This window comes from Pleurodeles waltl, chromosome 4_2 (genome assembly GCF_031143425.1).
Source record: "Pleurodeles waltl isolate 20211129_DDA chromosome 4_2, aPleWal1.hap1.20221129, whole genome shotgun sequence".
Taxonomy (NCBI): Eukaryota; Metazoa; Chordata; class Amphibia; order Caudata; family Salamandridae; genus Pleurodeles; species Pleurodeles waltl.
Genome location: NC_090443.1, coordinates 1,037,911,387 through 1,037,938,718, shown reverse-complemented (window position 1 = coordinate 1,037,938,718; position 27,332 = coordinate 1,037,911,387). Strand labels below are relative to the sequence as shown.

The window sequence follows — 27,332 nt, the reverse complement described above, 5'->3', positions numbered from 1 at the left end:
CGCACAACGTCAGCGGAATTACCTCACTTTCATCTGTCCCTCCACACAGGACAGGCGGACGCTATTTCGGGGTGGGGGGGCAGGCCCTGGAATAATGCTGCGTCTCAGGAGATATTAGCACATACTGGACAAATCACAATGACCCATTTCATGTTTACAGGATGCAAAATTCTGTTCTAGGTCCATTGTTCAGTTTGTGACTGGCTCCTCACTCTTGTGTCCCTTAGATTCCTACCGCTGCGGATGAATAGGAGATGGAGACATACCCCGTGCACAGACCCCTGGTCGACTTGGCAACACTGGAGGACAGGCCCATTATCCTCACATATAGACTTGACAGGACCACAATCAGAGAGCTGTGTGCCCAATTGGAGCCGGACCTGATATCTGCTATCCGTCACCCCACTGGGAATCCCCTTTCTTGTGCAAGTGCTATCTGTATTCCATTTCCTGGCAACTGGTTCTTTCCAAGTGACAGTGGGCTTGGCAACAGGAATGTCACAGCCAATGTTCTCAATAGTGCTGACAAGAGTGTTGTCTGCCCTGATAAAACACATGTGCAGCTACATTGTTTTCCCCCAGGTTGAGGATTTGGCCACAGTGAAGGCAGAGTTTTATGTAATGGGACGTATCCCCAACATAATTGGTGTGATTGATGGAACACATAATGCATTTGTCCTCCCTGCCAGAACGAACAGGTGTTCAGGAATCGTAAGAGTTTCCACTCTATGAATGTTCAGATGGTGTGCTTGGCGGACCAGTACATCACCCACGTCAATGCTAAGTATCCTGGGTCGGTGCATGATGCATTTGCCCTGAGGAATAGCAGCATCCCAAATTTGATGGGCCAACTACAGAGGCACAGGGTGTGGCTAATAGGTGATCCCGGGTTCCCACCCAGTATATGTTGGTGTATGGGTATGATGAGGGCCATATAGGATAGTGTGTGGCTAAATTTTGTCCCTCAATGTTTGCAGGTGACTCTGGTTACCCAAACCTATTAGGAATGCCAGGACAAGGGCAGAAGAATGTTATAATGAGGCACATGGGTGAACCAGAAGGATAATTGAAAGGACCTTTGGCCTCCTGAAGGCCAGGTTCCGGTGCTTCCATCTAACAGGTGGATCCCTGTGCTACTCACCAAAGAAGGTCTGCCAGTTAGTGGTGGCATGCTGTATGTTGCATAACCTGGCCCTCAGATGCCATGTCCCATTCCTGCAGGAGGAGGAGGCTGGAGGTGCCCATGTGGCAGCAGTAAACGCTGTGGACAGTGAGGCTAAGGAGGCAGAAGATGAGGATGATGATGATGACAACAGAACAAATGTGATCCAACAATACTTCCAATGACACACAGGTAGGACAGTGCTACTTCAAATTTCTATGACATTTGTTTAAAATTATGTGGCAATGGCATGCTGATATTTTCAACTTCTAGGCCCACTTACTGTTCCCTCTGACAATTCATTTTGCAGATGTTGGTGACCTGATATATACTTCTGGTGTGATCACTACAGCCAGCTATACGTCATTAATCTATGCTCATTCTCTGTACAGTTGATTTTCAATGTTTGTACCTGTTACAATGAATACATATTTGATATACATGACATACTCCGAAATGTTTTTTTTTTCAAAGGGTGTTTATTGAACTGCTAATGTATGGAGGGGCAAGTGCAATGGGATGGGGTGAAGATGTAGCACAGGTACATTGTCCATGGGGACATAGGAAGGGGAGCATTGGCAGTTCAAGGTGGACAGCGTGACAGTGTAGGACACAAGGGTGACAATCAGGAGAGTCATTTCCTGGCGGGGGATTGGCAAGTGTCTCTGGCTTCTGTCTGGATCGCAGGGAACATTTGCGGGGTAGTTCACCTTCTGCAGGGGGAGGGGTGCTGGTGGCCTGTGAGTCCTGTGGCGGGGCCTCCTGGCCACTAGTGGCAGAGGAGGTGGAAGGCTGTTCAGATGTCTGGCTAATGGCAGGGGCCCTCTGGTGTGAGACTGCCTCCGCCATAATGTTGGCCATGTCTGCCAGCACCCCTGCAATGGAGATAAGGGTTTTGTTAATGGCCTGCAAGTCCTCCCTGATCCCCTGGTACTGTCCCTCCTGCAGCCTTCTGCACATTGTCCAGAATCTGGCCCATCGTGTCCTGGGAATGTTGGTAGGCTCCCAGGATCTTAGAGAGAGCCTTCTGCAGAGTCGGTTCCCTAGGCCTGTCCTCTCCCTAGCGCACAGCAGTCCTCCCAGTGTCCCTGTTGGCCTGTGCCTCTGTCCTCTGACCCATGTGCCCACTGCCACTGATCCTAGGTCCCTGATTGTCTTGGGGGCGAGGTGTGCCCTGGGGTCCCTGTAGAGGTAGACACACTGCTGATTGATGTGTCCTGGGGACAGAGGTATGGGTACGCTGTGTGGGTGCTGCCGTGATGTTTATTGATGGGGGAGGCTCTGTGGTGGTGTGTGGCTGGGCCTGGGTTAACGGCTGGCCAGTGGTCCCTGATGAGCCAGTTAGGTCATCCAGATCCTGAAGGCCGGAGTTACTGTCATCACTGTGGGCCTCTTCCGTTGGGGGACTGGATATTGCTGGCACCTCCTCTCTGCAGACATTGGCTGGGGTACCTGTGGGGACGTAAATGATGTGTTATGGTGTCTGTGTCTGACATATTGTACATCTGTGGTTTCCCCTCTATGGTTGGATTTGCCCTGGCACCTTTCACTTGTGTATGTTAGTGTATGGTGGGATAGTTAGTTCTCTATGGTGTGCATGCTTTAGTGATGAGTGTCCATGCAGGGCTGTGAGTGGTGTTCATGCATTGGTACAGCATGCAGGGCTTGGCATTAGGATGAGTGAGATGTGATGGTGGGGTGTGTGGGAAGTAGTGGAGTGATGGGAGTGAGGGTGAGGGTATGTGATGGCATGCAGGTAGGAGAGTGATAATAGTAGAGTTGACTTACTAGAGTCCAGTCCTCCTCCTACTCCGGCCAGGTCCTCAGGATGCAATATTGCTAAGACTTGCTCCTCCCATGCTGTGAGTTGTGGGGGAGGAGGTGGGGTCCACCGCCAGTCCTCTGGATCAGGAGCTGGTGTCTTGCTGCAATGGAAATTACCTTCTCCCGTAGGTCGTTCCACCTCTTCCTGATGTCATCCCTAGTTCTTGGGTGCTGTCCCACGGTGCTGACCCTGTCCACGATTCTCTGCCACAGCTCCATCTTCCTAGCTATAGATATGTGCTGTACCTGTGCTCCAAATAGCTGTGGCTCTACCCTGACAATTTCCTCCACCATGACCCCTAGCTCCTCCTCTGTGAAACGGGGGTGTCTTTGTGCTGTCATGGGTGTTCTGTGAGGTGTGTTGGTGAGGGTGTGTTGGGTAATGTGTTGGGGTGCATGAATGGTGTATAGGTGTGAATAGTGTGTGGCTCAAGTTGTGTCAGTGGACTTGGTATCAATCTCCTGGCAGTAATTGTTAATTGTAAAGGGTTGTGGGTAATGTGGGTGTGTGTTTTATAGTGGTGTGGGTGTGTGAGTGTGTTGTGTGTATGGGTGTCAGGTGTGTGTTGTTTGAATGATCCAATGTGGTGTTGTTTTGTCTGTGGGTGTCCATTGTGAGCGCAGAGGTATGTACCGCCAGTGGTTTACTGTTGTTGAATGTCCGCCGTGGTGATTTGTGGGTCATAATGTGATGGGCATAGTTCTGTTGGCGTAACGGTGTGGGTTTTGATACCCCCAGTTTATCAATGACCTTTGGTGTGGTGGATTTGTGTATGTGGCTGAATACTGACAGATTGGTATGTGTGGGTCAGAATATGGTAAATGGATATCCGCCATGGTGGCGGTAAGTTGCCGGCCGTCAGCGTGGCATTAAGTGGGATTTACCGCTAATGTCAAAATGAGGGCCACAGTTTTCGATAAGTCCAGCTGAAGATACTACACAGGTGTTACTCTGACTGTGCTATAATGGAATGGATGGGTAGGCCACCGACCGCTTTGTGCCAGAGGAACTGTGGGCAAGAAGGGACTTTTTTACACATGGTATGGCACTGCTCAGCCTTTCAACAATATTGGGAGGTTTCTGCTAAATGGTGTCTCATGAATGTCTGGGACGACCATGAACTTATGTGGATGAATCAGATTTGGCTCACATTAGGTCTGATGGTAGCCAAACAAAATATATTGTACGTCTCTGGAGAGCGCCACGGATACCACAGCTGTGTGACTATGAAAGAGATGTGGACTGGTGTATGACAGCAGAACGAACAGTTCATGAAAGCAGAGGCGGTCCCCACAAATGGACAAAGATTTGCAGGAAATGGAACGAGCATCGTGGTGAACTGTGTACCTCATTGGAGACCACCAGTCACAGTGGCCGACGCAGAGAGCACCTGGCTATCTAATGTATCCTTGGCACTGTGGGTGCTGGGGGGAGACGGGGGAGAGGAACTATTTACAGAAGATAATTCAGAATCATATGACTATGTCGCGAGGCTACATTGTTTCTTATTTCTTTATTATTTCTGTTCTAAACTTTGGTTTCTTGCTGTTCAATTTGTAATAAAAAGGTTTTTATAAAATAAAAATAGCTCATTCAGTAAATCCAGTCTGGTTAGGAGCCTATATATAGCTTTAATTGCTGGAGCCTATTGAAGATGCATGGTGACAAAGGTTCATTTTTCTGAGAGGTAATGTAAGGGTGTTACCAGCTGAGTTCTGTAATGTGCCCTTATGATGGAAATGTTTTTCAATAGGAACAGTCTGATTGGATGTTACTAAAAATATATATTTTCAAAACACTTGCTTTCTCTTAAACGCTAAATGCCCCGATAACCTAAAACTCTGCACAGCACAAAATAGCTTGGAGTTTACAAATGAGATTTACTTTTCAGCGCACAATTTTATTTCTGCTGAGAAGTAGCAATAAAGTTCTGCAATAAAGCTATGCAAAGGTTGTGCTGGTTTACATCAAAGGGGCATTCCACAGGAGGAGCGTAGAAGTTCCCAGCTGCATCTACGGTTTTTAGTGCAAAGCCCAGTCTACTAACAATGGGAGTAAGGTCCTTATACCAAAAATAAGACATCCTTGAGCTCAAGGCAGGCATTAAAAAAAAGTATTTTTTTTAATCTAAACTTTTCCCACATTGCATGTGTCCTGCACTGTCCAGCACACATATAATATGATAAAAGCTTTAAAGTATGCCTGAACATTGCATTTTGTACTTGAAGGGTAACCTTCCAGTACAAACTGTATGCTAGACAGCACCCAGCCACATATGCACCATGATGCAAAGATGTGTGTGTGGTGCTACAATTGTGTAGCACTATATTTACACGTCATTATTGTGTGAAAGTAGCCTCTTTCTAGCCTTGTTACCCCCACTTTTGGCCTGTTTGTGAGTATAAGTCAGGGTGTTTTCACTGTCTCACTGGGATCCTGCTAGCCAGGGCCCAGTGCTCATAGTGAAAACCCTTTGTTGTCAGTATGTTTGTTATGTGTCACTGGGACCATGCTAGCCAGGACCCCAGTGCTCATAAGTTTGTGCACTATATGTATTCCCTGTGTGATGCCTGTCTCACTGAGGCTCTGCTAACCAGAACCTCAGTGGTTATGCTCTCACTTTACTTTAAAATTTGTCAATAACAGGCTAGTGTCTAAATTTACCAATTCACATTGGCATTCTGGTACACCCATATAATTCCCTACTATATGGTACTGAGGTACCCAGGGTGTTGGGATTCCAGGAGATCCCTATGGGCTGCAGCATTTCTTTTGCCACCCATAGGGAGCTCTGACAATTCTTACACAGGCCTGCCAGGGCAGCCTGAGGGAAATAACGTCCACGTTATTTCACAGCCATTTACCACTGCACTTAAGTAACTTATAAGTCACCTATATGTCTAACCTTCACCTGGTGAAGGTTGGGTGCAAAGTTATTTAGTATGTGGGCACCCTGGCACTAGCCAATGTGTCCCCACATCGTTCCGGGCAAATTCCCCAGACTTTGTGAGTGCGGGGACACTATTACACGTGTGCACTATACATAGGTCACTCCCTATGTATAGCGTCACAACGGTAACTCTGAACATGGCCATGTAACATGTCTAAGATCATGGAATTGTCACCCCAATACCATTCTGGTGTTGGGGGGACAATTCCATGATCCCCTGGGTCTCTAGCACAGTACCCGGGTACTGCCAAACTGCCTTTCCGGGGTCTCCACTGCAGCTGCTGCTGCTGCCAACCCCTCAGACAGGTTTCTGCCCTCCTGGGGTCCAGGCAGCCCTGGCCCAGGAAGGCAGAACAAAGGATTTCCTCTGAGAGAGGGTGTTACACCCTCTCCCTTTGGAAATAGGTGTGAAGGCTGGGGAGGAGTAGCCTCCCCCAGCCTCTGGAAATGCTTTGATGGGCACAGATGGTGCCCATCTCTGCATAAACCAGTCTACACCGGTTCAGGGATCCCCCAGCCCTGCTCTGGTGAGAAACTGGACAAAGGAAAGGGGAGTGACCACTCCCCTGACCTGCACCTCCCAGGGGAGGTGCCCAGAGCTCGTCCAGTGTGTACCAGACCTCTGCCATCTTGGAAACAGAGGTGTTGGGGGCACACTTGACTGCTCTGAGTGGCCAGTGCCAGCAGGTGACGTCAGAGGCTCCTTCTGATAGGCTCTTACCTCTCTTAGTAGCCAATCCTCCTTCTTCGGTAGCCAAACCTCATTTTCTGGCTATTTAGGGTCTCTGCTTTGGGGAATTCTTCAGATAACGAATGCAAGAGCTCATGAGTTCCTCTGCATTTCCCTCTTCACCTTCTGCCAAAGGATCGACCGCTGACTGCTCAGGACGCATGCAAAACCGCAAACAAAGTAGCAAGACGACTACTAGCAACCTTGTATCGCCTCATCCTGCCTGCTTTCTCGACTGTTCCAGGTGGTGCATGCTCTGGGAGTAGCCTGCCTCCTCCCTGCACTAGGAGCTCTGAAGAAATCTCCTGTGGGTCGACGGAATCTTCCCCCTGCAACCGCAGGCACCAAAAGACTGCATCACTGGTCCTCTGGGTCCCCTCTCAGCACGACGAGCGTGGTCCCTGGAACTCAGCAACTCTGTCCAAGTGACTCCCACAGTCCAGTGACTCTTCAGTCCAAGTTTGGTGGAGGTAAGTCCTTGCCTCCCCACGCTAGACTGCATTGCTGGGTACCGCGTGATTTGCAGCTGCTCCGGCTCCTGTGCACTCTTCCAGGATTTCCTTCGTGCACAGCCAAGCCTGGGTCCCCGACACTCCTTCCTGCAGTGCACAACCTTCTGAGTTGTCCTCCGGCGTCGTGGGACCAACTTTTGTGACTTCGGGTGGACTCCCGTTCACTTTCCTTCCAAGTGCCTGTTCAGGTAGTTCTGCGGGTGCTGCCTACTTCTGTGGGGGCTCCCTGAGTTGCTGGGCGCCCGCTCTGTCTCCTCCTCCAAGTGGCGACATCCTGGTCCCTCCTGGGCCGCAGCAGCACCCAAAAACCTCTACCGCGACCCTTGCAGCTAGCAAGGCTTGTTTGCGGCCTTTCTGCGTGGAAACACGTCTGCAAGCTTCATCGCGACGTGGGACATCCGTCCTCTGAAGGGGAAGTTCCTAGTTCTCTTCTTTCTTGCAGAACTCCAAGCTTCTTCCACCTGGTGGCAGCTTCCTTGCACCCTCAGCTGGCATTTCCTGGGCTCCTGCCCACTCTCGACACTGTCGCGACTATTGGACTTGGTCCCCTTGTCTTACAGGTACTCTGGTCCAGAAATGCACTGTTGTTGCATTGCTGGTGTTTGTTTTTCCTGCAGAATCCCCCTATCACGACTTCTGTGCTCTCTGGGGGTAGTAGGTGCACTTTACACCTACCTTTCAGGGTCTTGGGGTGGGCTATTTTTCTAACCCTCAATGTTTTCTTACAGTCCCAGCGACCCTCTACAAGCTCACATAGGTTTGGGGTCCATTCGTGGTTCGCATTCCACTTTTGGAGCATATGGTTTGTGTTGCCCCTATACCTATGTGCTCCTATTGCAATCTATTGTAATTCTACACTGTTTGCATTACTTTTCTTGCTATTACCTGCATAATTTTGGTTTGTGTACATATATCTTGTGTATATCACTTATCCTCCTACTGAGGGTACTCACTGAGATACTTTTGGCATATTGTCATAAAAATAAAGTACCTTTATTTTTAGTACTTCTGTGTATTGTGTTTTCTTATGATATTGTTCATATGACACCAGTGGTATAGTAGGAGCTTTACATGTCTCCTAGTTCAGCCTAAGCTGCTTTGCCATAGCTACCTTCTATCAGCCTAAGCTGCTAGAAACACCTCTTCTACACTAATAAGGGATAACTGGACCTGGCACAAGGTGTAAGTACCTCTGGTACCCACTACAAGCCAGGCCAGCCTCCTACAATTATTCCCCAGTTCACCAACCAGGATTCAGTTGTGAAAGACTGGCCCTGTCTGTGACTGTCTGGTTACACACAAAGATGTCTTCAATGATTGCATTGTTATGTTATGTTACGTTATGCTAAACTATGCTATGTCATGGTATGGTATGTTTTCTTATGTTATATTGATTTGTATAGCACACTAAGGGGGTCATTCCGACCCTGGCGGTAAAACCCGCCAGGGCCGTGAACGACGGAAAGCACCGCCAACAGGCTGGCGGTGCTTTCCTGCCCATTCTGACCGCGGTGGTAAAGCCGCGGTCAGAAAAGGGGATCCGGCGGTTTCCGCCATGGGGATTCCGACCCCCTTCCTGCCACCCTGTTTCTGGCGGGTTGCACGGCCTTGAACAGGATGGCGGGAACGGGTGTCGTGGGGCCCCTGGGGGCCCCTGCACTGCCACTGGCATGGGCAGTGCAGGGGCCCCCTCACTCCATTCGGAGCCGGCCTCTGTGTTGCAGGGTCTTTCCCGCTGGGCCGGCGGGCGCTCCTTTGGCGGGTGCCCGCCGGCCCAGCGGGAAAGCCAGAATGGCCACAACGGTCTTTTGACCGCGGAGCGGGCAAATGGCAGTGACCACATGGCGGGCGGCTACCGCCGCCCGCCGCGGTCAGAATGACCGCCTAAATGTTTGAGAGGGTATCCAGGCGCTTGGGCACATGTGTAGGTTTGTGGTCCCCAAGGTGCTTATGCAGAGAGCCAGGTCTTCAACTTCTTGTGGAACTCATGAACTGAGAAGGAGCCTCTGATGTGTTGAGGGAGGTCATTTCATGTCTTGGGTGCAATGTCGGAGAACAAGCAACTTCCACTTTTGCTCTTGCAGATGCAGGGAATGTGTACAAGAGGGAGTAAGGCAGAGTGTAGGTATCTGGTGGTTTGATAAAAGTGTATGCGTCTGTTTAGGTAATCTGGTCCTGTGTTGTGTAGGGCTATGTACGCGTGCTTGAGGAGTTTGAATTCGCAGCACTTGTGAATGGGGAGTCAGTAAAGGTTCATGAGGGGCGGTGTGATGTAGGTGCATGTGTGGGAGGCCAAGAATGAGTCTTGCAGCTGTATTCTGGATAGTCTGGAGTTCTGTGTTGGTGTTGTTTGCAGATTCTGTATTAGAGAGTGTTGCTATAGTCCAGCCTTCTGGTGATGAGTGCTTGTGTGACATCTGTCTGGAGTTCTGAGGCAAACATTTGAAGATTTTTTGCAGCATGCTTAGGATGTGGAAGCAGAAGGTGCACACTGAGTTGACTTGAGCCATCATGTTGAGCTTGTCGTCTGGATGATACCTAGATTTCTTGCATGATCTGTGGTGGTGGACCTAGCTCTGACAGCCACCAGGTGGAGTCCCATGGGGAGGTCTTGTTACTGAAGACCAATACCCCCGCCTTGTCAGAGTTGAGCTGCAGGCAGGTGGTCCACATCCAGTCTGCTACCATGGTCGTGCAGTTGGTGAAGTTGGTTCAGGTGGTGGTTGTTTTGTCCAAGGGCATTTTAAGGATTTTAGGGGCCCTGTGCCAGAAGTATTTTAGGGCCCCCTGTTCAGAACAGCATTGAACTTATGATCCAATTTCAGCTCCTTCATGCCCTGTTTGGACAGGTCACTGACAGTTCACAGACACACTCATCCAAATTCTAAATGAGTTTACATCAAATATTCAGTGTAGGCGAATGTGTTTTCAAAAATTTAACATAGCAACAGCTCACCTACATTACTGTAAATAATCTCTGTGACACCCTCCCATTTCTTATATGTGAGGTCCTGTTTTGATCTAAAAGAAATGTTTTTTATGGTTGTTGCATGAAACATATAACCAACATTTCTCTGCAAAATGTCTGTAGTACTCTCACACATCACCCACATTAAAATAAATTAAAATAAAACTTTATTTGAAAACAATCTGATTAAGAATTATTCAAGGTCATTAGGGCAAGAGTCTCTGCAGAACAGAACTGGCTCTATCAGGGGACCCCTATGAAAGGCTGGGGCCCTGGGCCAGAGCCCACTTTGCCCATGCCTTAAATGTTTCTGTTTTTGTTCATCTGGGAGAGGATAAGTTGGGTGTCATCAGTTTAGGAAACAACAGGGATGTCTTGTCATCAGATGATGTTGGTGAGCCATGTATACGTTGATAAGGGCGGGGCTGAGGGACGATCCCTGTGGGACTCCGCATAACAGTTTCTTGGTCTCTGATGTGAAGGGTGGCAGCTTGACTCATTGGGGTCTTCCTGTGAGGAAGGAAGAGATCCATTTGAGAGCGGATCCTTGTATGCCAATCTCGTGGAGCCTTGTGAAGAGGGTGTTATGGGAGACTGTGCCGAAGGTCGAAGAGAGGTCAAGCAGGATGAGGGTCACTGTTTCTCCTCAGTCTAGGATTATTCGGATGTCATTGATGGCTGCAATGAGTGATGTTTTAGTGCTGTGGTTCTTTCTGAATCCTGATTGAGTGTTGTTTCGCAGATGGTGAAGCTCGAGATGGGTTGTGAGTTGCTTGTTGATGGCTTTCTCAATCACGTTGGCTGGATAGGGAAGGAGGGAGATGGGTTGGACATTGCAGAGTTTATTCGGGTCAGCTGTGGGCTTCTTGAGGAGGGCGTTGAATTGTCCAAGTTTCTATTCATCCGGGAAAGTGGCAAACATGATGGAGTTGATGATGTGGGTCAGGGTGGTGCTGATTGGTCATGTTCACAGGTTGTAGATGTGGTGAGGGCAAGGGTCTGTTAGGGCCTCTGTGTGGATGGTCAGTCTGTTTGCTGCTGTGTTGTTTCTGGTGAGTGTTGTCCATTTGGTCAGGCACTCGTCTTGTTTGGTAATGCGTAGGTTAGCAACGAGTTCTCTGGGGTTAGATTGGTGTGCCAAGTTGCTGCAGATGTTTGCAATTTTGTGATGGATGAAGTTGGATAGGTTGTTGTAGAGTTGCTGGGAGGCAGCGATGTTGGTCACAGTCGCTGAGGGTGAGGCAAAATCCTTAACAATCGACATCTCCTTGCAGCATCAACCAACTGAGATGTCATAATATAAAAGGATATATAGCCCATTAATTCCATTCTTTTTTATGTGTATGTAGCTGAGTGTGAATGGATGATGGGAGGCTGAAGCCCTTTTACACCCAAGATTGTTGCACACCTGCTCTGACTGCATATACTGCAAGGCACTCTAGCCCATCTAGTCTGCGCCATTGCCTGCCCTCAGCTTGGCCTTTGCTCGCACTGTGATTACTCTGCAGTGTCATCCGTCTCGGTTGTGTTTGGCCTGAGCATAGCACCTTAAGGCCTTCAGCCTAGAAGCACGATTCCTACTATAGAAATGCCAAATAAATAATGGATGTGCTGGGCTGTTGGCACAGTGTGGGGACAGTGTGCACTCCTTAAATGATCAGTGCATAGTCTTTTTAAGTGCTGAGAATTGTGGGGCCAGTGCATGATCCTAGGCTGTGGGTATATCATGGGGCTGGGAAATTCTGCTTTGCAAAGCAGCATGTGATCTGCTGGGCTATAGGGAATTTGTGGGGGCAGGGCATGCTTCTCTGATGTACTGGACTGTGGGAGGAGCCTAATTTTATATACTGGGTAATAGGAGTGTCTGGTTCTGTACTTAAATACTTTAATGTGCTTGGCTTCTCGTGCAGTACATACTAGTTTTATGTGCTGTGCCTTCGGGTGTTGTGGGGCTGTATTTACTGCTTTGATGTGATGGGTTGAGGGGGCGCCCTGGTGGTCATGGTGGGCTGCTTTTAATTTAAGTGGCAGGATATCCTTAATATACATCCAAAGTCCTGCTGGTGTGATGTGCAGGTGTTCTGGCCCATATACGGCCCTTATGCCTGCAGATCATATCCCGTTTTACGGAAAATCCCCTCTCATTTCAATCCCCTCCTCTTTGTACTATACTGTTTGTGCTCCAGAGACCCTCTCCTATTCCCCGCCCTTCTTCTTTATTCCTGTCATCCTGTGCTCTTTGCTAACCTCTATCCTCACTTTGGTGGTCATTACAACCCTGGTGGACGGTGTTAAAGCGGCGGTAAGACCGCCAACAGGCCGGTGGTAAAAAATGTGGAATTACGACCGTGGCGGAAACCGCCAACAAAGACAGCCACTTTAACACTCCGACCGCCACGGCGGTACAGACAAACAGCTTGGCGGTCACCGCCAACAGGCAGGCGGAAGACAAAGTACTGCCCACAGTATCACAACCTACCAATCCGCCACCTTTTCCGGGGCGGATTCACCGCGGACAAAAACAGGACTTCGAAGGGAAAACGCTCCCCTCTACACACCCCATGAGGAATCTGGACGCCATGGAACCAGAGCTGCACTTCCTGCCAGCCCTCATCTAATTGCTCCTCTACCAGGAGCACGAATGCTGGCGGCGAAGACCACGGTGAGTACTGCACCTACGACACAGGGGAGGGGGAGGGAAAAAACAGGGACACACACACGCAACACGCAACACCCCCACCCACTACAACACACACACTAATACATATTTATTTATACATTATAGTTACACCCCTCAACCCCCCCGGAAGAATGCAAAGACAAAAGAAAATGAGTGTAACCATTGTAATATATTAAAATCAAGTACGCAGAAATATATATATATATACACACCATAAACAAAATATACACCAAGCTTAGTAGTCCAGGTAGTGCTCCAATGAAGTCTGTGGAACACTGGGCACACACGGTATGGGCGAGGCCCACACAAGATCCCCGACCATGACGGAGAGAACACTGCAGTGGCATCAGAGAGCAAGAAAACAGGCACCTCAGGGGGAGGGAAAGGGGGGGCACCTCAGCCGGTTGAGTGCACGAAGCCAAATCCACGAGGGGGCCACATGCCCACTATTCAATCCTGGGGAGTGCAAAGCCACAGTCTCTCAAGTCTCTACAGTGGGTGGGTTGCCCACTGTTCCATCCTGGGGAGTGCAAAGCCACAGTCTCTCAAGTCTCTACAGTGGGTGGGTTGCCCACTGTTCCATCCTGGGGAGTGTAAAGCCACAGTCTCACAAGTGGATAACATTCTCCACTGGTTTCTGGAGGGGGCCTTGTGCCCAGAGTGCTTCATCCTGCCCAGGACAGAGGTAGTGGATAACAGTCTCCACTGGTTCTGGAGGGGGCCTTGTGCCCAGAGTGCTTCATCCTGCTAAGGACAGAGGTAGTGGATATATCTCTCCACTGGTTCTGGAGGGGGCCTTGTGCCCAGAGTGCTTCATCCTGCTAAGGACAGAGGTAGTGGATGACAGTCTCCACTGGTTCTGGAGGGGGCTCTGTGCCCAGAGTGCCTCATTCTGCTCGTGACGGACTCAGTAGCGTCAGTTCCCTTGGCGCTCGTGGGCCAGCGGTGCTTGTGGCGGCGGTGCCCTGTTCAGCGGTGCTTGGTGTGACGGTGGCCTGTTCAGCGGTGCTTGAGGCGGCGGTGCCCTGTTCAGCGGTGCTTGGAGCGGCGGTGCCCTATTCATCGGTGCTTGGAGCGGCTGTGCCCTGTTCAGCGGTGCTTGGAGTGGCGGTGCCCTGTTCAGCGGTGCTTTGAGCGGCGGTGCCCTGTTCAGCGGTGCTTGAGGCAGAGGTGCCCTGTTCAACGGTGTTTGAGGCGGCGGTGGACCTGTTCAGCGGTGCTTGAGGTGGCGGTGCCCTGTTCAGCGGTGCTTGAGGCGGCGGTGCCCTGTTCAGCGGTGCTTGAGGCGGCGGGCTCCTTTGCAGTGACTCAGCTGCTGGCGGTCCACTCTGTCCCAGCGGGGCTTGTGCTGGTGGTCCTCTCTGTCCCAGCGGGGCTTGTGCTGGCAGTCCTCTCTGTCCCAGCGGGGCTTGTGCTGGCGGTCCTCTCTGTCCCAGCGGGGCTTGTGCTGGCGGTCCTCTCTGTCCCAGCGGGGATGATGGCGGTGGCCTCCTGGGCAGTGGGGATGATGGTGGTGGCCTCCTGGGCAGCGGGGATGATGGCTGTGGCCTCCTGGGCAGCGGGGATGATGGCGGTGGCCTCCTGGGCAGCGGGGATGATGGTGGTGGCATCCTGGCCAGCGGGGATGATGGTGGTCTCCTCCGCCGTGCTTCTCTTCCAAGACTTTCCCGGTTTTCTTGTGGCCCTTCCCCACCTTGGAAGGTGTCGCAGCTGACTCCACACTCCCACCGGGACCCCTGGAAGCGGCTTTGGTGGCTGGAGTCTTCCCCCTCTCCCGCCGGGCACTGGCCAACTTCTGATGCTTGACAGGTGGGGGACTGTCCGTGCTGTGGCTCCGTGCCACACTGGCTGCCCTGGTGGCCGGTGCACTCCAGATTCCGGTGACTACAGGCACCACTGGTCCTGGAGATGTTGTGGCTGAGGTGCTAGGTTGGGACCTGGAGAGTCGGGCCCTAGGAGACGGGCGGGGTGGGGCAGGTGTGGGAAAGAGGTCAAGGTTGGACAGGAAGAATTTTTTGGAGACACTGGGACGGGTAGCTGGAGGGGGTTTGGGAGTGGAGGAAGAGGTTGTGGTTGTAGGAGGTGTTTGTTTGGTGACTTTGGGTGAAGGTGCATGCGCTGGAGGCTGTCGTGAGGTGGATGGCTTTTTGGTGGGTGTGTGCCTGCGTTTGTGTATCTTGGGAGGTGGCATCGCAGACACACTGGGAGAGGACACAGGGGACGTGTGAATGGTAGTGGGGGTGGTGACTGCACGTGAGCGGGGTGTGCTGGTGGGTGTGCTGGTGATGGCAGTAGTGGCTGTAGATGTTGTGCATGCAGGTGTGAGTGTAGACGAGACTGGGAGGGAGGAGGGAGACGAGGAGGAGGGGGACACAGTGGAGGCAGTGGATGTTGGTGTGTCTGCATGTGTCTGATGCTTGCGTGAGTGCCTGTGGGATGTGTAGTGCTTATGTGTGCCTTGTGTGTTGATGTATGTGCATGCCGGTCTGAAGGTGTGCTTGGGATAGGCTGGGGTACAGGGGATTGGGTCTGGGTGCAGGAAGTTGGAGGGGGGAGGCTAGAGACAGGGACAATGGCTGCCATCAGTGCTGAGGCCAGAGTCTGAAAAGCTCGTTGAAGGGCCGCCTGACCAGAATGAAAGCCCTCCAGGAATGCATTGGTTTGTTGCAACTGCCTTTCGACACCCTGGATGGCATTCAAAATGGTAGACTGCCCAACAGTGAGGGACCTGGGGAGGTCAATGGCCTCCTCACTGAGGGCAGCAGGGGTGACAGGGGCAGGGGCTGAGGTGCCTGGGGCGAAGGTGATGCCCACCTTCCTGGTTGAGCGGGCATGGGGCAAAGGCTGAGGGGCTGCTGGGAGGGCGGTGCTGGTAGGGGGGGTGGCGGCTGTACCTGTAGATGCGGGGGCACAGATGTTGCCGCCACCACAAGGGAGCTCCCATCAGAGGACAAGTCCGTATCGCTGGTGTCAGCTCCTGTCCCCGCCGTGGAGCTCCCCTCGCCCTCTGTCCCACTGGTGTACTCCGACTCCGTTGTCTCGCCCTCCAGGGCCATGTGGGATGCAGCTCCCTCGTGCCACGTGCCACTGCTCCTCCGCATGATGATGCTAATGCACACAAGAACAGGGAGACCGCAAAAAGGGGGGGACAACAGAATAAAGACGTGTTCAGTGCATGCATTACCGCTACCGTTGGCGGACACGACAGACACAGAAGCATCCTGCACTACGCCGCGCTCTTGGGCTCCACTATTCAATCCCTGGGAAATGGCCTACTAGGCTATGGACGACATCTGCACACATGGATGACACAGGGGCATGACTAGGTGTACTTGGGACTCTACAGAGGTGTGGTGGGGTGCCACATGGCTTGCCTTACGGAGGGACCTTGCCTAGTAAACTCGCCATGGCCTAGGGAAACCCACAGCCCACCTCCCACACCCAGACCCCTCCACTGTTCGCTAAATCAGCAGGATGAGAGTGTACTCACCCCCTTGTGGCTGCTGTGATGCCCTCAAGCACCCATCCAACTCCAGGTACGCCACCGCCAGGATCCTGAACATCAGGGGGGTCATGGTGCGACGGGCACCCCTCCCACGTTGGGAGGCCATCCCCAGTTGAGCCTCCGCCGTCTTCTTGCTCCAGCGGCGAATGTCCTCCCATCTTTTCTGGCAGTGGGTGCTCCGCCTGTGGTAGACCCTCAGGGTCCAGACGTCCTTGGTGATGGCACGGCAAATATATTTTTTCTGGTGGGCGCTGACCTACATGAATTGTACAGGGGAAAGAGAAACTTATTACCAACTGCACCGTCACAGTCATTGGCCCCCATCCCTACCATTGCCATGTGGCACATGCACTCACTGTCGTTTCATGCACGCCGCAATCTCCCCCCACCTTCTTACATCCACCCCACTCCACACAGGCATAGCCCATACAGCATGCTCCCAGTGTACTTACCTGTTTGTCTGGAGGACTGTAGAGTAGCGTGTACTGGGGGAGGACCCCGTCCACGAGTTTCTCCAACTCCTCCGATGTGAAGGCAGGGGCCCTTTCCCCAGACACTCGAGCCATTGTCTCTTCCAGACCAAGGTCACAGCAGCACTTGCAGTGTAGATCCTCTCCTGTCGAAGATCAGGTACCGAGTGATTGGACAGATAGAAAATGGCGGTCACGGCGTACATCGTCATTGGCTCCTGGGACCCATAGGGTCCAATGTTAACCAATGCAGAATTGCGCCACGGTCTTTGACCGCCTACCGCGACGGTGTACAGCGCCAGCGTACAGCGCCAGCGAAGTTACCTCACATCCCTTTGTCCCACTTTAGAGGTCAGGCAGCCGCCATTTCAGGGGCCCACATGGCTTCATTTTTAACTGCGTCACACATATCTAGGTCAAGACTCAACACACATACAGGCCACTTTTCGGATTAGGAATCGTGTTCTGTGTAAGCTGTGGGTACGTACCTCTGAGTTGGTTGACTCTGTTCTCGCTGTTGTTCTTCATAGGCACCGTCCGCTGGAAAATGTGAGGAGATGGCGGCATCCTCTGGTGTACAGACCACTGGTGGACCTGTCGACAATGGAGGAAAGACATGTGATCATCACATACAGGCTTGACCGTGCCACAATCCATGAACTGTGTACGCAGCTGGAGCCAGACCTGATGTCAGCTATCCGCCATCCCACAGGAATCCCCCCTCAAGTGCAGGTGCTGTCAGTGCTCCATCTCCTTGCAAGTGGGTCATTTCAAACAACAGTGGCCATAGCATCAGGGATTTCCCAGCCTATGTTTTTCAACGTGTTGTCCACAGTGTTGTCTGCCCTGCTGAAACACATGCAGAGCTACATCGTTTTCCCTCAGGTTGAGGATTTGCCTACAGAGAAATGTGATTTCTATGCCCTGGGACATATCCCCAGCATCATAGGTGCCATTGATGGGACACATGTGGCTTTGGTCCCCCCTCGCAGGAGTGAACAGGTGTACAGAAACCGGAAGAGTTATCCTTCAATGGTATGTTTGGCAGACCAGTACATCTCCCATGTGATTGCCAAGTTCCATGGCTCAGTGCATGACGCCTACATCCTGCGGAATAGCAGCATCCCTTATGTGATGGGTCAACTCCAGAGGCACCGTGTGTGGCTATTAGGTGAGCACCTGGAAGCAAGACAGTGGGAATGGTTGTCTGGGTCTGGGGTTATCCCTACAGGTTAGTGTGTGTCTAACAGTTGTCCCTCGCCATTTGCAGGTGACTCTGGTTACCCCAACCTGTCATGGCTACTGCCCCCAGTGAGGAATCCCAGGACAAGGGCAGAGAAACGCTACAATGAGGCCCATGGGCGAACACGGCGGATAATCGAGCGGACTTTCGGCCTCCTGAAGGCCAGGTTCAGGTGCCTCCATATGACAGGTGGATCCCTATTCTACTCACCAAAGAAGGTGTGCCAGATCATCGTGGCCTGCTGTGTGCTTCACAACTTGGCTTTGTGAAGACAGGTGCCTTTTCTGGAGGAGGATGGTCCAGATGGCGGTGTTGTTGCAGATGTGGAGGCTGTGGACAGTGCAGACGAGGAAGCAGAGGAAGAGGACATTGACAACAGGGACTCAGTGATCCTGCAATATTTCCAGTGAGACACAGGTAAGAAGACAAACCTGCCTACTACATGTACTTTAACACTACTACCTCTCTACTGTCTGTCGTTTTCACCCAGTGTATGGTCACTGAGTTGTCACTTTCCCTTACGATTTCACAGATGTGGGTCCCACTGTGTGACATCTGCTTTGATTCCTCATGGACTAAAGCTGTGTGACATAGGTATGTTGACATTACAATTGAAAGAGCTTTTTGCCACAGTAATTGCTAATACACTATTCTGAAATCACAGACTGACTCCAGATTGTTTTGTGCTTCAAGGGTGTTTATTTAAGTGCTCAATATTGGAGGGGGTTGTAAAATGGGCTGGGGTGATGGTGGTGGGATGTCCATGGCAGAGTCCAGTCTATTAGTCTCACAGGTGCATTGCCCAAATGGGCATAGGAAGTGGAGCTGGGGCAGTTTAAGGATGGACAGGGTGACAAAGTGGGACAGAAGGATGACATTCAGGGTGGTCTAATTTCTTGGCCGGGGTCTTGGCATCGTTCTATGTCTTTGTCCTGGATCTCAGGGACCGCTTGCGGGGTGGTTCTCCATCTGCAGGGGGTGGGGTGCTGGTGTTGTGGTCCTGTGGCGGTGCCTCCTGTCCACTAGCGCCGGCAGAGGTGGTGGGCTGTTCATCATCCAGGCTAGTGTCAGGGGCCCCTTGTTGTGCCACAGTGTCCCTCCTGATGTTGAGTACTTCCTTCAGCACCCCTACAATGGTGCCCAGGGTGGAATTGATGGCTCTGAGTTCCTCCCTGAAGCCCAAATACTGTTCCTCCTGCAGGCGCTGGGTCTCCTGAAACTTGGCCAGTACCGTTGCCATCGTCTCCTGGGAGTGGTGGTACGCTCCCATGATGGAGGAGAGGGCCTCGTGGAGAGTGGGTTCTCTTGGCCTGTCCTCCTCCTGTCGCACAGCAGCCCTCCCAGTTCCCCAGTGTTCCTGGGCCTCCATCCCCTGGACCATGTGCCTACTGCCACTGCCCCCAGGTCCCTGTTGTTGTTGGGGTGGTGGGTTAGCCTGGGTTCCCTATAGTGGTGGACACACTGCTGATTGATGTGTCCTGGGGACAGAGGTATGGGCCCGCTGGGTGGGTGCTGTGCTGGTGTTTCCAGAGGAGGGAAGCTCTGTAGTGGCCTGTGACTGTGTGATGGGAACCGACTGTCCAGAGGTCCCCGATGGGCCGGGCTGGTCATCTAGATCCAGGTGGACAGAGCTGCTGTCATCACTGTGGGCCTCTTCTGTTGGAGGTGTGGACATGTGTGGACCCTCCTGTCCGGTGACGTTGGGTAGGGGTCCTGCAGGTGTATAAAAGGATGTTTATTACATCTGTGTGTGCCATGGTGTGCAATGGGTGGGTGACCGTGTACCCCAGTGCTTGCATTCCTGTGTGGGACATTGTGTGATGATGGTTTAGGGGGGTGTATGGGTTTGTGCAGTGGGCATGCATTGGTGATGGGTGTCCATGCTTTGTTGTTGCATGCAGGGCTTGGTGTTGGGATGTGTGGTTTGTGATGTTGGGACATTTGGGAGGAGATGGAGTGATGGGGGTGAGGATGGGGGTATGTGATGGCATGCAGGTAGGGTGGGGGATTAAATAGTTAAGATTTGACTTACCAGAGTCCATTCCTCCATCTACTCCTGCAAGGCCCTCAGGATGCAGAATCGCCAAGACCTGCTCCTCCCATGTTGTTAGTTGTGGGGGAGGAGGTGGGGGTCCGCCGCCAGTCCGCTGACCGCAAGGTGGTGTCTTGAGACCACAGAACGCGCCTTCCCCCGTAGGTCGTTTCACCTCTTCCTAATGACATCCCGATTTCTTGGGTGCTGTCCCACTGTGTTGACCCTGTCCACTATTCTGCGCCATAGCTCCATCTTCCTTGCAATGGAGGTGTGCTGCACCTGTGATCCGAATAGCTGTGGCTCTACCCGGACGATTTCCTCCACCATGACCCAGAGCTCCTCCTCAGAGAACCTGGGGTGTCATGGGGTGGTATGGGTGATGTGTGAGGTGGTGTGTGTGGTGATAAGTGTGCTGATATGTAGTGGGGTGTTGTGTGAGGTGCGTGGAAGTTATGTGGGTGATGGTCTGGTGTGCCTGTGGATGCTAGTATTGTTGATGGTGGTGTCTCTCTCTGTGCTTCTTTCTCAATTGTGGTCGTAGGGGTTTGTGGGTGATGTGGGTGTGTGTTTTATATTTGATTGGGTGTGTGGGAGTGGTGTGTGTATGTGTATCAGGTGTGTGTATTTCGAATTGTCCAATGTGGCTGTGTTTTGTATGAGTGTGTGTATTTTGATTTCCAATGGAATACCGCGGTTGAAAGACCGCCGCGTGGATTCGTGTGTCGTGATAGTGTGGGCGTATTTCTGTTGGCGTGACGGTGGAGGTTTTGTTTTTGCCAGTTTATCACTGACCTTTGGTGTGGCGGACTTGTGTGGGTTTCTTAATTATGGCGGATTTCGTACTGTGGGTCATAATAGCTGTGGCGGATTTCCGCGGGTGTGGCGGTGTGTTGGCGGTCTTCTGCACGGCGGTAAGCGGCTTTTACCGCCAATGTTGTAATGAGGGCCTTTATCTTTCTGCCTCTCTAGTCTTCTCCCCCGTCCTCTCATACCTGCCCCCTTCGAAATCCTCTCCTTCTCTTTCATATCCAGACACTCCACCTTATTGTTCCTTTAATGTCTTTCCTAGGATCATGACCTCTGTCTTTTCTGTCAGGTACCACTTTTCCAGCATTTGAAACTGAAGCATATCAGTTTTTCGGCCTTGAGTATTACCCCCTCGACTCTGACGGCGAGATCTCAGCTATGGTGCACCCCAACCTGCAGGTAAGGAAACCGTCCTATGCAGATACTGCATGCTTCTCCTTCTGCCATGGAATGTGTTCGTTCAGCAGCACTCCCTGTCTCTGCCAGCAGGTGTCATTGTAAACATGTTTCTCCTTTACCCATAGAATGAGCTACTACATTACCACTCCATGCCTCTGCCAGCCGGTCACTGTGTTTGCAGTCTTTCTTTCCCCCTTTGCCCTGGACAGGTGTTATTTTAGCAGCATTCTATAACTCCACCAGCAGGTGTCACTATACATGCATGACATGTTTCGCCTTCTCTTGTGGATTGTGTTAATTCATAAGCACTCCTAGACTCCCCCTTCCTCTGCCAGTTGATGACACTGTAAACACAGCCTCTGGTTCTCCTTCTCCCATCGTGTTAATGCAACAGAACTTCTTGCCTTTGCCAGAAAATGCTGCTGTTAACCAGTTAGACTTTTTTCCTTCTCATATGAAATGTGTTACTTCAACAGTACTCCTTGCCTCTGCAAGCTGGTGTTGATGTAAGGGCAGTCACTGATTCTCCTTAGCCCAAGACAAGCAAGTTACTGCAAGAACACCTCCAGCCTCCGCCAACATATGTCACTGTAAACAGGTTACATATTTCTCCTCCCATGGAATGTTTTACTTCACTAGCACTCCCAACATGTGCCAGAAGGTGTCACTATAAGCACAGTCCTTAGTTCTTCTCCCAAGACAACTGTTACTAAAACAGCACTCCCAGCCTCTGGCAGCTGGTGTAGGATTACCTCAGCAGCACACCCAGGCTCTGTCAGCAGGTGTCATAAGGGCCCTTTAGTTGGGCACCCCTGTTTTAGTTTAGTTTTATGGTTTGTGCTTCATTCTAATTTTATACATGTTTTATTCATTTAAGCAAGACTGCTTTTTAATGAAGGTTTTGATGCAAATGATTCCTTGGAGATGACATGCTTCCAGGGCACATGGTTCAATTTTAGAACTTGTGAAGTCCAACTCAGTTGCATAATGAACCTAAGCCGAGGCTGTCAATGTTGTAATAACAACATGTCATTTTGTATAATTCCTATTGCCAATGTTGTTTAGTGTATAAATGCAAGTGGACAATGTGCTCATGCCATTATTGACAATGGCTAATGCTTTCTCCAAGTCTGCCTGATCTATTTGCCTTAAACGAGCAGCATCTTCCATTTGTGGAAGCTTCCATATTTCATTGTATATAGCATACAGGATTCTTGTTGAGCACAGTTTCCTTGGATTGAGCAGGAAGCTTGCAAATCTATGTCCTCAGAGAGGAGGGAGAGGTGCTCTTTTACGTCTGTCAAAGTGGAGTGTTGCAACCATTGTTGACATTACTTACCCACGCTATATGTGGTGACTATACCTGTATGATGTGTATTGACAGAACAAAGGTCCAATTTGCTTGCTTTAAAACCTTGTGTAGAGTTAATACAATGAGCATGACAACCATTTGAGCCCACTGGCCTGTTGGGACCTGAAAGTGTAGAATTAAATGTACCATTCTTAACCCTACTATTGAGCTGTTCTTCGGTATAATTCACAACATTTGGCCAATTTTCAAACCTTGCAATTGAGGGAGTGCTGGGCACATTCACCTTTTTTTATACCAAGACAAGTTGTTTGTTGAACAGTATTGTTCAGAAAAATAATTTGCAATGATATTAAACATGCTTTAAATAAGGCATCTACGCCCTGTACTTGCCAATCTCCCATTCCCCAAACTGATTTTAAATCAATTGTTTTCTTCCAATATTCATAGCCCTGTATGGCCAGTTGAGAAACAAATGAATCTGAATAAATTTATTTAGTGCTGATCAGTAAGGTCTTCATTGCTTTTGTCGCTGGCAATTTGAAATAGTATGACTCAGGATCTGTAGCATCATGATCAATGTTCCAAGTGTTTTTAATTAAAAACTGTACATGTGGTACTAGCTCTGTGTAGGTAATAATGGAAGCAGAGCATTTCTCCAGAGTTTGCAGAGTTCATGGTTATATCTTCACTTTCAAATAAAGTGTAACATTCAAGCCCCAAAACCATAGAATAAACTGTTTTTACATCCCAATCATTGGACACAATACCAGGTATAATGATATAATTCAGAGACATTTTAAAAAACATATGGAATTTGAATAGTTTCACTAGGGCCAAAGATATCATATGGAACTTTATTCCAAACAATCTCATCAGGGTTGTTCTATATTGTGCTGGTGTATTAGCTGCAGTGTATGTATGAAATGTGTTTGAATTTGGATCGACTGCATGAAAATTGGCCCATGAATAAAATGTTTCAGTTTTGCACGCATTGTTTGCCTCAACCACAAGCATAATATCTTCACCCCCATTAGGTAGCCCATTCACAAGTATGTGTTGTGTGACAGCATGTCTACAGTCTAATGGAATACCAACTGGATTCACCATTTTGTGAAACAGAAATCAGAGATTTGAAACACCAAGTGAGGTGTCCTTGTAAGAGTTTAGGCTTGAACAATCTGCAGATGAATATAGGTGCTCCAAATGTAGCTGAGGAGGATATTTCCCTAACACCACTGACATCTGCGTATGAAGGTGAACAGGGTGCCTTAGACACACAAGAGACAACTACTCAGGAGATCCCTTAAATCTGTACCTGACCTTGATACATTGGTGGAGCCATGTTACACGGTTCCTTCTTTGATCACAGAACTGCGTTTTTAGGACAACAGCACTGCCAAGTGTGGGAACCTGAGTGAAACCTACACCATTAGTAGATGTTGACCCAGCTCCTGGCTAGCTAACACTGCCTCGCCCATACCACAGAGCTCACAGAAGTAAGTGGTGATTATGGCAACCTCAACATGACCCTCTGACTCCCCAGGGAAGTCATGGAAACAGATTGTACCCCTTTCGCTCAGTTACTCACGCAGGCCAAGGTGAGACACGAGATGTGAGATACGTTTTCAGTACATTTATTGGAACAATCGCAATCTCATATAAAAAACATGTACTGTGATAATTAAGCAGATAAAACAAATCAAGGCAATCAACATTACAATCAAGGTAAAGGAAATGAATACCTCTTCCATGATATAAGTGGTTCTACATGTTATACAGGTTCAAGAAATTCCTACTTAACCCTTTGTCTATGACTGAGAGCTTAGTGGTTGAAACCCTGTTCCTGACCCGATATAAGGGATTGGCCCCAGCCCAATGCCTGGATGGAATATCAGAAATCGGCCTGTAATGTAGATGGCAATCCTTTCAGGGAGCTGGAAAATCACCACCAGCAAAACTGCCTGTCGTGCAGCATATGTCTGTAGGAGGCTGGACCGGCTTGTAGTGAGTACCAAGGGGTACTTGCACCTTGCACCAGGCCCAGTTATCCCTTATTAGTGTATAGGGTGTCTAGCAGCTTAGGCTGATAGATAATGGTAGCTTAGCAGAGCAGTTTAGGCTGAACTAGGAGACGTGTGAAGCTACTACAGTACCACTTAGTGTCATATGCACAATATCATAAGAAAACACAATACACAGTTATACTAAAAATAAAGGTACTTTATTTTTATGACAATATGCCAAAGTATCTTAGAGTGTACCCTCAGTGAGAGGATAGGAAATATACACAAGATATATATACACAATAGCAAAAATATGCAGTATAGTCTTAGAAAACAGTGCAAACAATGTATAGTTACAATAGGATGCAATGGGGAAACATAGGGATAGGGGCAACACAAACCATATACTCCAAAAGTGGAATGCGAACCACGAATGGACCCCAAACCTATGTGACCTTGTAGAGGGTCGCTGGGACTATTAGAAAATAGTGAGAGTTAGAAAAATAACCCTCCCCAAGACCCTGAAAAGTGAGTGCAAAGTGCACTAAAGTTCCCCTAAGGACAAAATAGTCGTGTTAGAGGAATAATGCAGGAAAGACACAAACCAGCAATGCAACAACTGTGGATTTCCAATCTAGGGTACCTGTGGAACAAGGGGACCAAGTCCAAAAGTCACAAGCAAGTCGGAGATGGGCAGATGCCCAGGAAATGCCAGCTGCGGGTGCAAAGAAGCTTCGACTGGACAGAAGAAGCTGAGGTTTCTGCAGGAACGAAAAGGGCTAGAGACTTCCCCTTTGGTGGACGGATCCCGCTCGCCTTGGAGAGTCGTGCAGAAGTGTTTTCCCGCCGGAAGGACGCCAACAAGCCTTGCTAGACGCAAATCGTGCGTTTGGCGTTTTTGGACGCTGCTGGGGCCCAGGAGGGACCAGGAGGTCGAAAATTGGACCTGAAGAGAGAGGGGACGTCGAGCAAGACAAAGAGCTCTCACTGAAGCAGGTAGCACCCAGAGAAGTGCCAGAAACAGGGACTACGACGATGCGTGAAACGGTGCTCGCCGAAGTTGCACAAAGGAGTCCCACGTCGCCGGAGACCAACTTAGAAAGTCGTGCAATGCAGGTTAGAGTGCCGTGGACCCAGGCTTGGCTGTGCACAAAGGATTTCTGCCGGAAGTGCACAGGGGCCGGAGTAGCTGCAAAGTCACGGTTCCCAGCAATGCAGCCCAGCGAGGTGAGGCAAGGACTTACCTCCACCAAACTTGGACTGAAGAGTCACTGGACTGTGGGGGTCACTTGGACAGAGTCGCTGGATTCAAGGGACCTCGCTCGTCGTGCTGAGAGGAGACCCAAGGGACCGGTAATGCAGCTTTTTGGTGCCTGCGGTTTGCAGGGGGAAGATTCCGTCGACCCACGGGAGATTTCTTCGGAGCTTCTGGTGCAGAGAGGAGGCAGGCTACCCCCACAGCATGCACAAGCAGGAAAACAGTCGAGAAGGCGGCAGGATCAGCGTTACAGAGTTGCAGTAGTCGTCTTTGCTACTATGTTGCAGGTTTGCAGGCTTCCAGCGCGGTCAGCAGTCGTTTCCTTATCAGAAGGTGAAGAGGGAGATGCAGAGGAACTCAGATGAGCTCTTGCATTCGTTATCTAAAGTTTCCCCAGAGACAGAGACCCTAAATAGCCAGAAAAGAGGGTTTGGCTATCTAGGAGAGAGGATAGGCTACTAACACCTGAAGGAGCCTATCAGCAGGAGTCTCTGACGTCACCTGGTGGCACTGGCCACTCAGAGCAGTCCAGTGTGCCAGCAGCACCTCTGTTTCCAAGATGGCAGAGGTCTGGAGCACACTGGAGGAGCTCTGGACACCTCCCAGGGGAGGTGCAGGTCAGGGGAGTGGTCACTCCCCTTTCCTTTGTCCAGTTTCGCGCCAGAGCAGGGGCTAAGGGGTCCCTGAACCGGTGTAGACTGGCTTATGCAGAATTGGGCACATCTGTGCCCAACAAAGCATTTCCAGAGGCTGGGGGAGGCTACTCCTCCCCTGCCTTCACACCATTTTCCAAAGGGAGAGGGTGTCACACCCTCTCTCAGAGGAAGTTCTTTGTTCTGCCATCCTGGGCCAGGCCTGGCTGGACCCCAGGGGGCAGCTGCCTGTCTGAGGGGTTGGCAGCAGCAGCAGCTGCAGTGAAACCCCAGGAAGGGCAGTTTGGCAGTACCAGGGTCTGTGCTACAGACCACTGGGATCATGGGATTGTGCCAACTATGCCAGGATGACATAGAGGGGGCAATTCCATAATCATAGACATGTTACATGGCCATATTCGGAGTTACCATTGTGAAGCTACATATAGGTAGTGACCTATATGTAGTGCACGTGTGTAATGGTGTCCCCGCACTCACAAAGTTCAGGGAATTGGCTCTGAACAATGTGGGGGCACCTTGGCTAGTGCCAGGGTGCCCTCACACTAAGTAACTTTTCACCTAACCTTTACCAGGTAAAGGTTAGACATATAGGTGACTTATAAGTTACTTAAGTGCAGTGTAAAATGGCTGTGAAATAACGTGGACGTTATTTCACTCAGGCTGCAGTGGCAGGCCTGTGTAAGAATTGTCAGAGCTCCCTATGGGTGGCAAAAGAAATGCTGCAGCCCATAGGGATCTCCTGGAACCCCAATACCCTGGGTACCTCAGTACCATATACTAGGGAATTATAAGGGTGTTCCAGTAAGCCAATGTGAATTGG

At 50.4% G+C, this 27,332-nt stretch overlaps 1 protein-coding gene across 4 annotated transcripts in view; it reads left to right on the top strand.

Moving 5' to 3' along the window:
• Positions 1-27,332, top strand: part of LOC138293669 (N-acyl-aromatic-L-amino acid amidohydrolase (carboxylate-forming)-like) — a 215,106-nt gene that overhangs the window by 123,666 nt on the left and 64,108 nt on the right. For 3 of the 4 annotated variants that reach the window (XM_069232970.1, XM_069232972.1, XM_069232971.1), the window contains exon 6: positions 21,177-21,286. The exons of the other annotated variant lie outside the window; for it this stretch is intronic. In XM_069232970.1, coding sequence (XP_069089071.1) covers positions 21,177-21,286 — 110 coding nt within the window. The remainder of the gene's footprint in view (positions 1-21,176; positions 21,287-27,332) is intronic. 4 annotated transcript variants of the gene reach the window in all.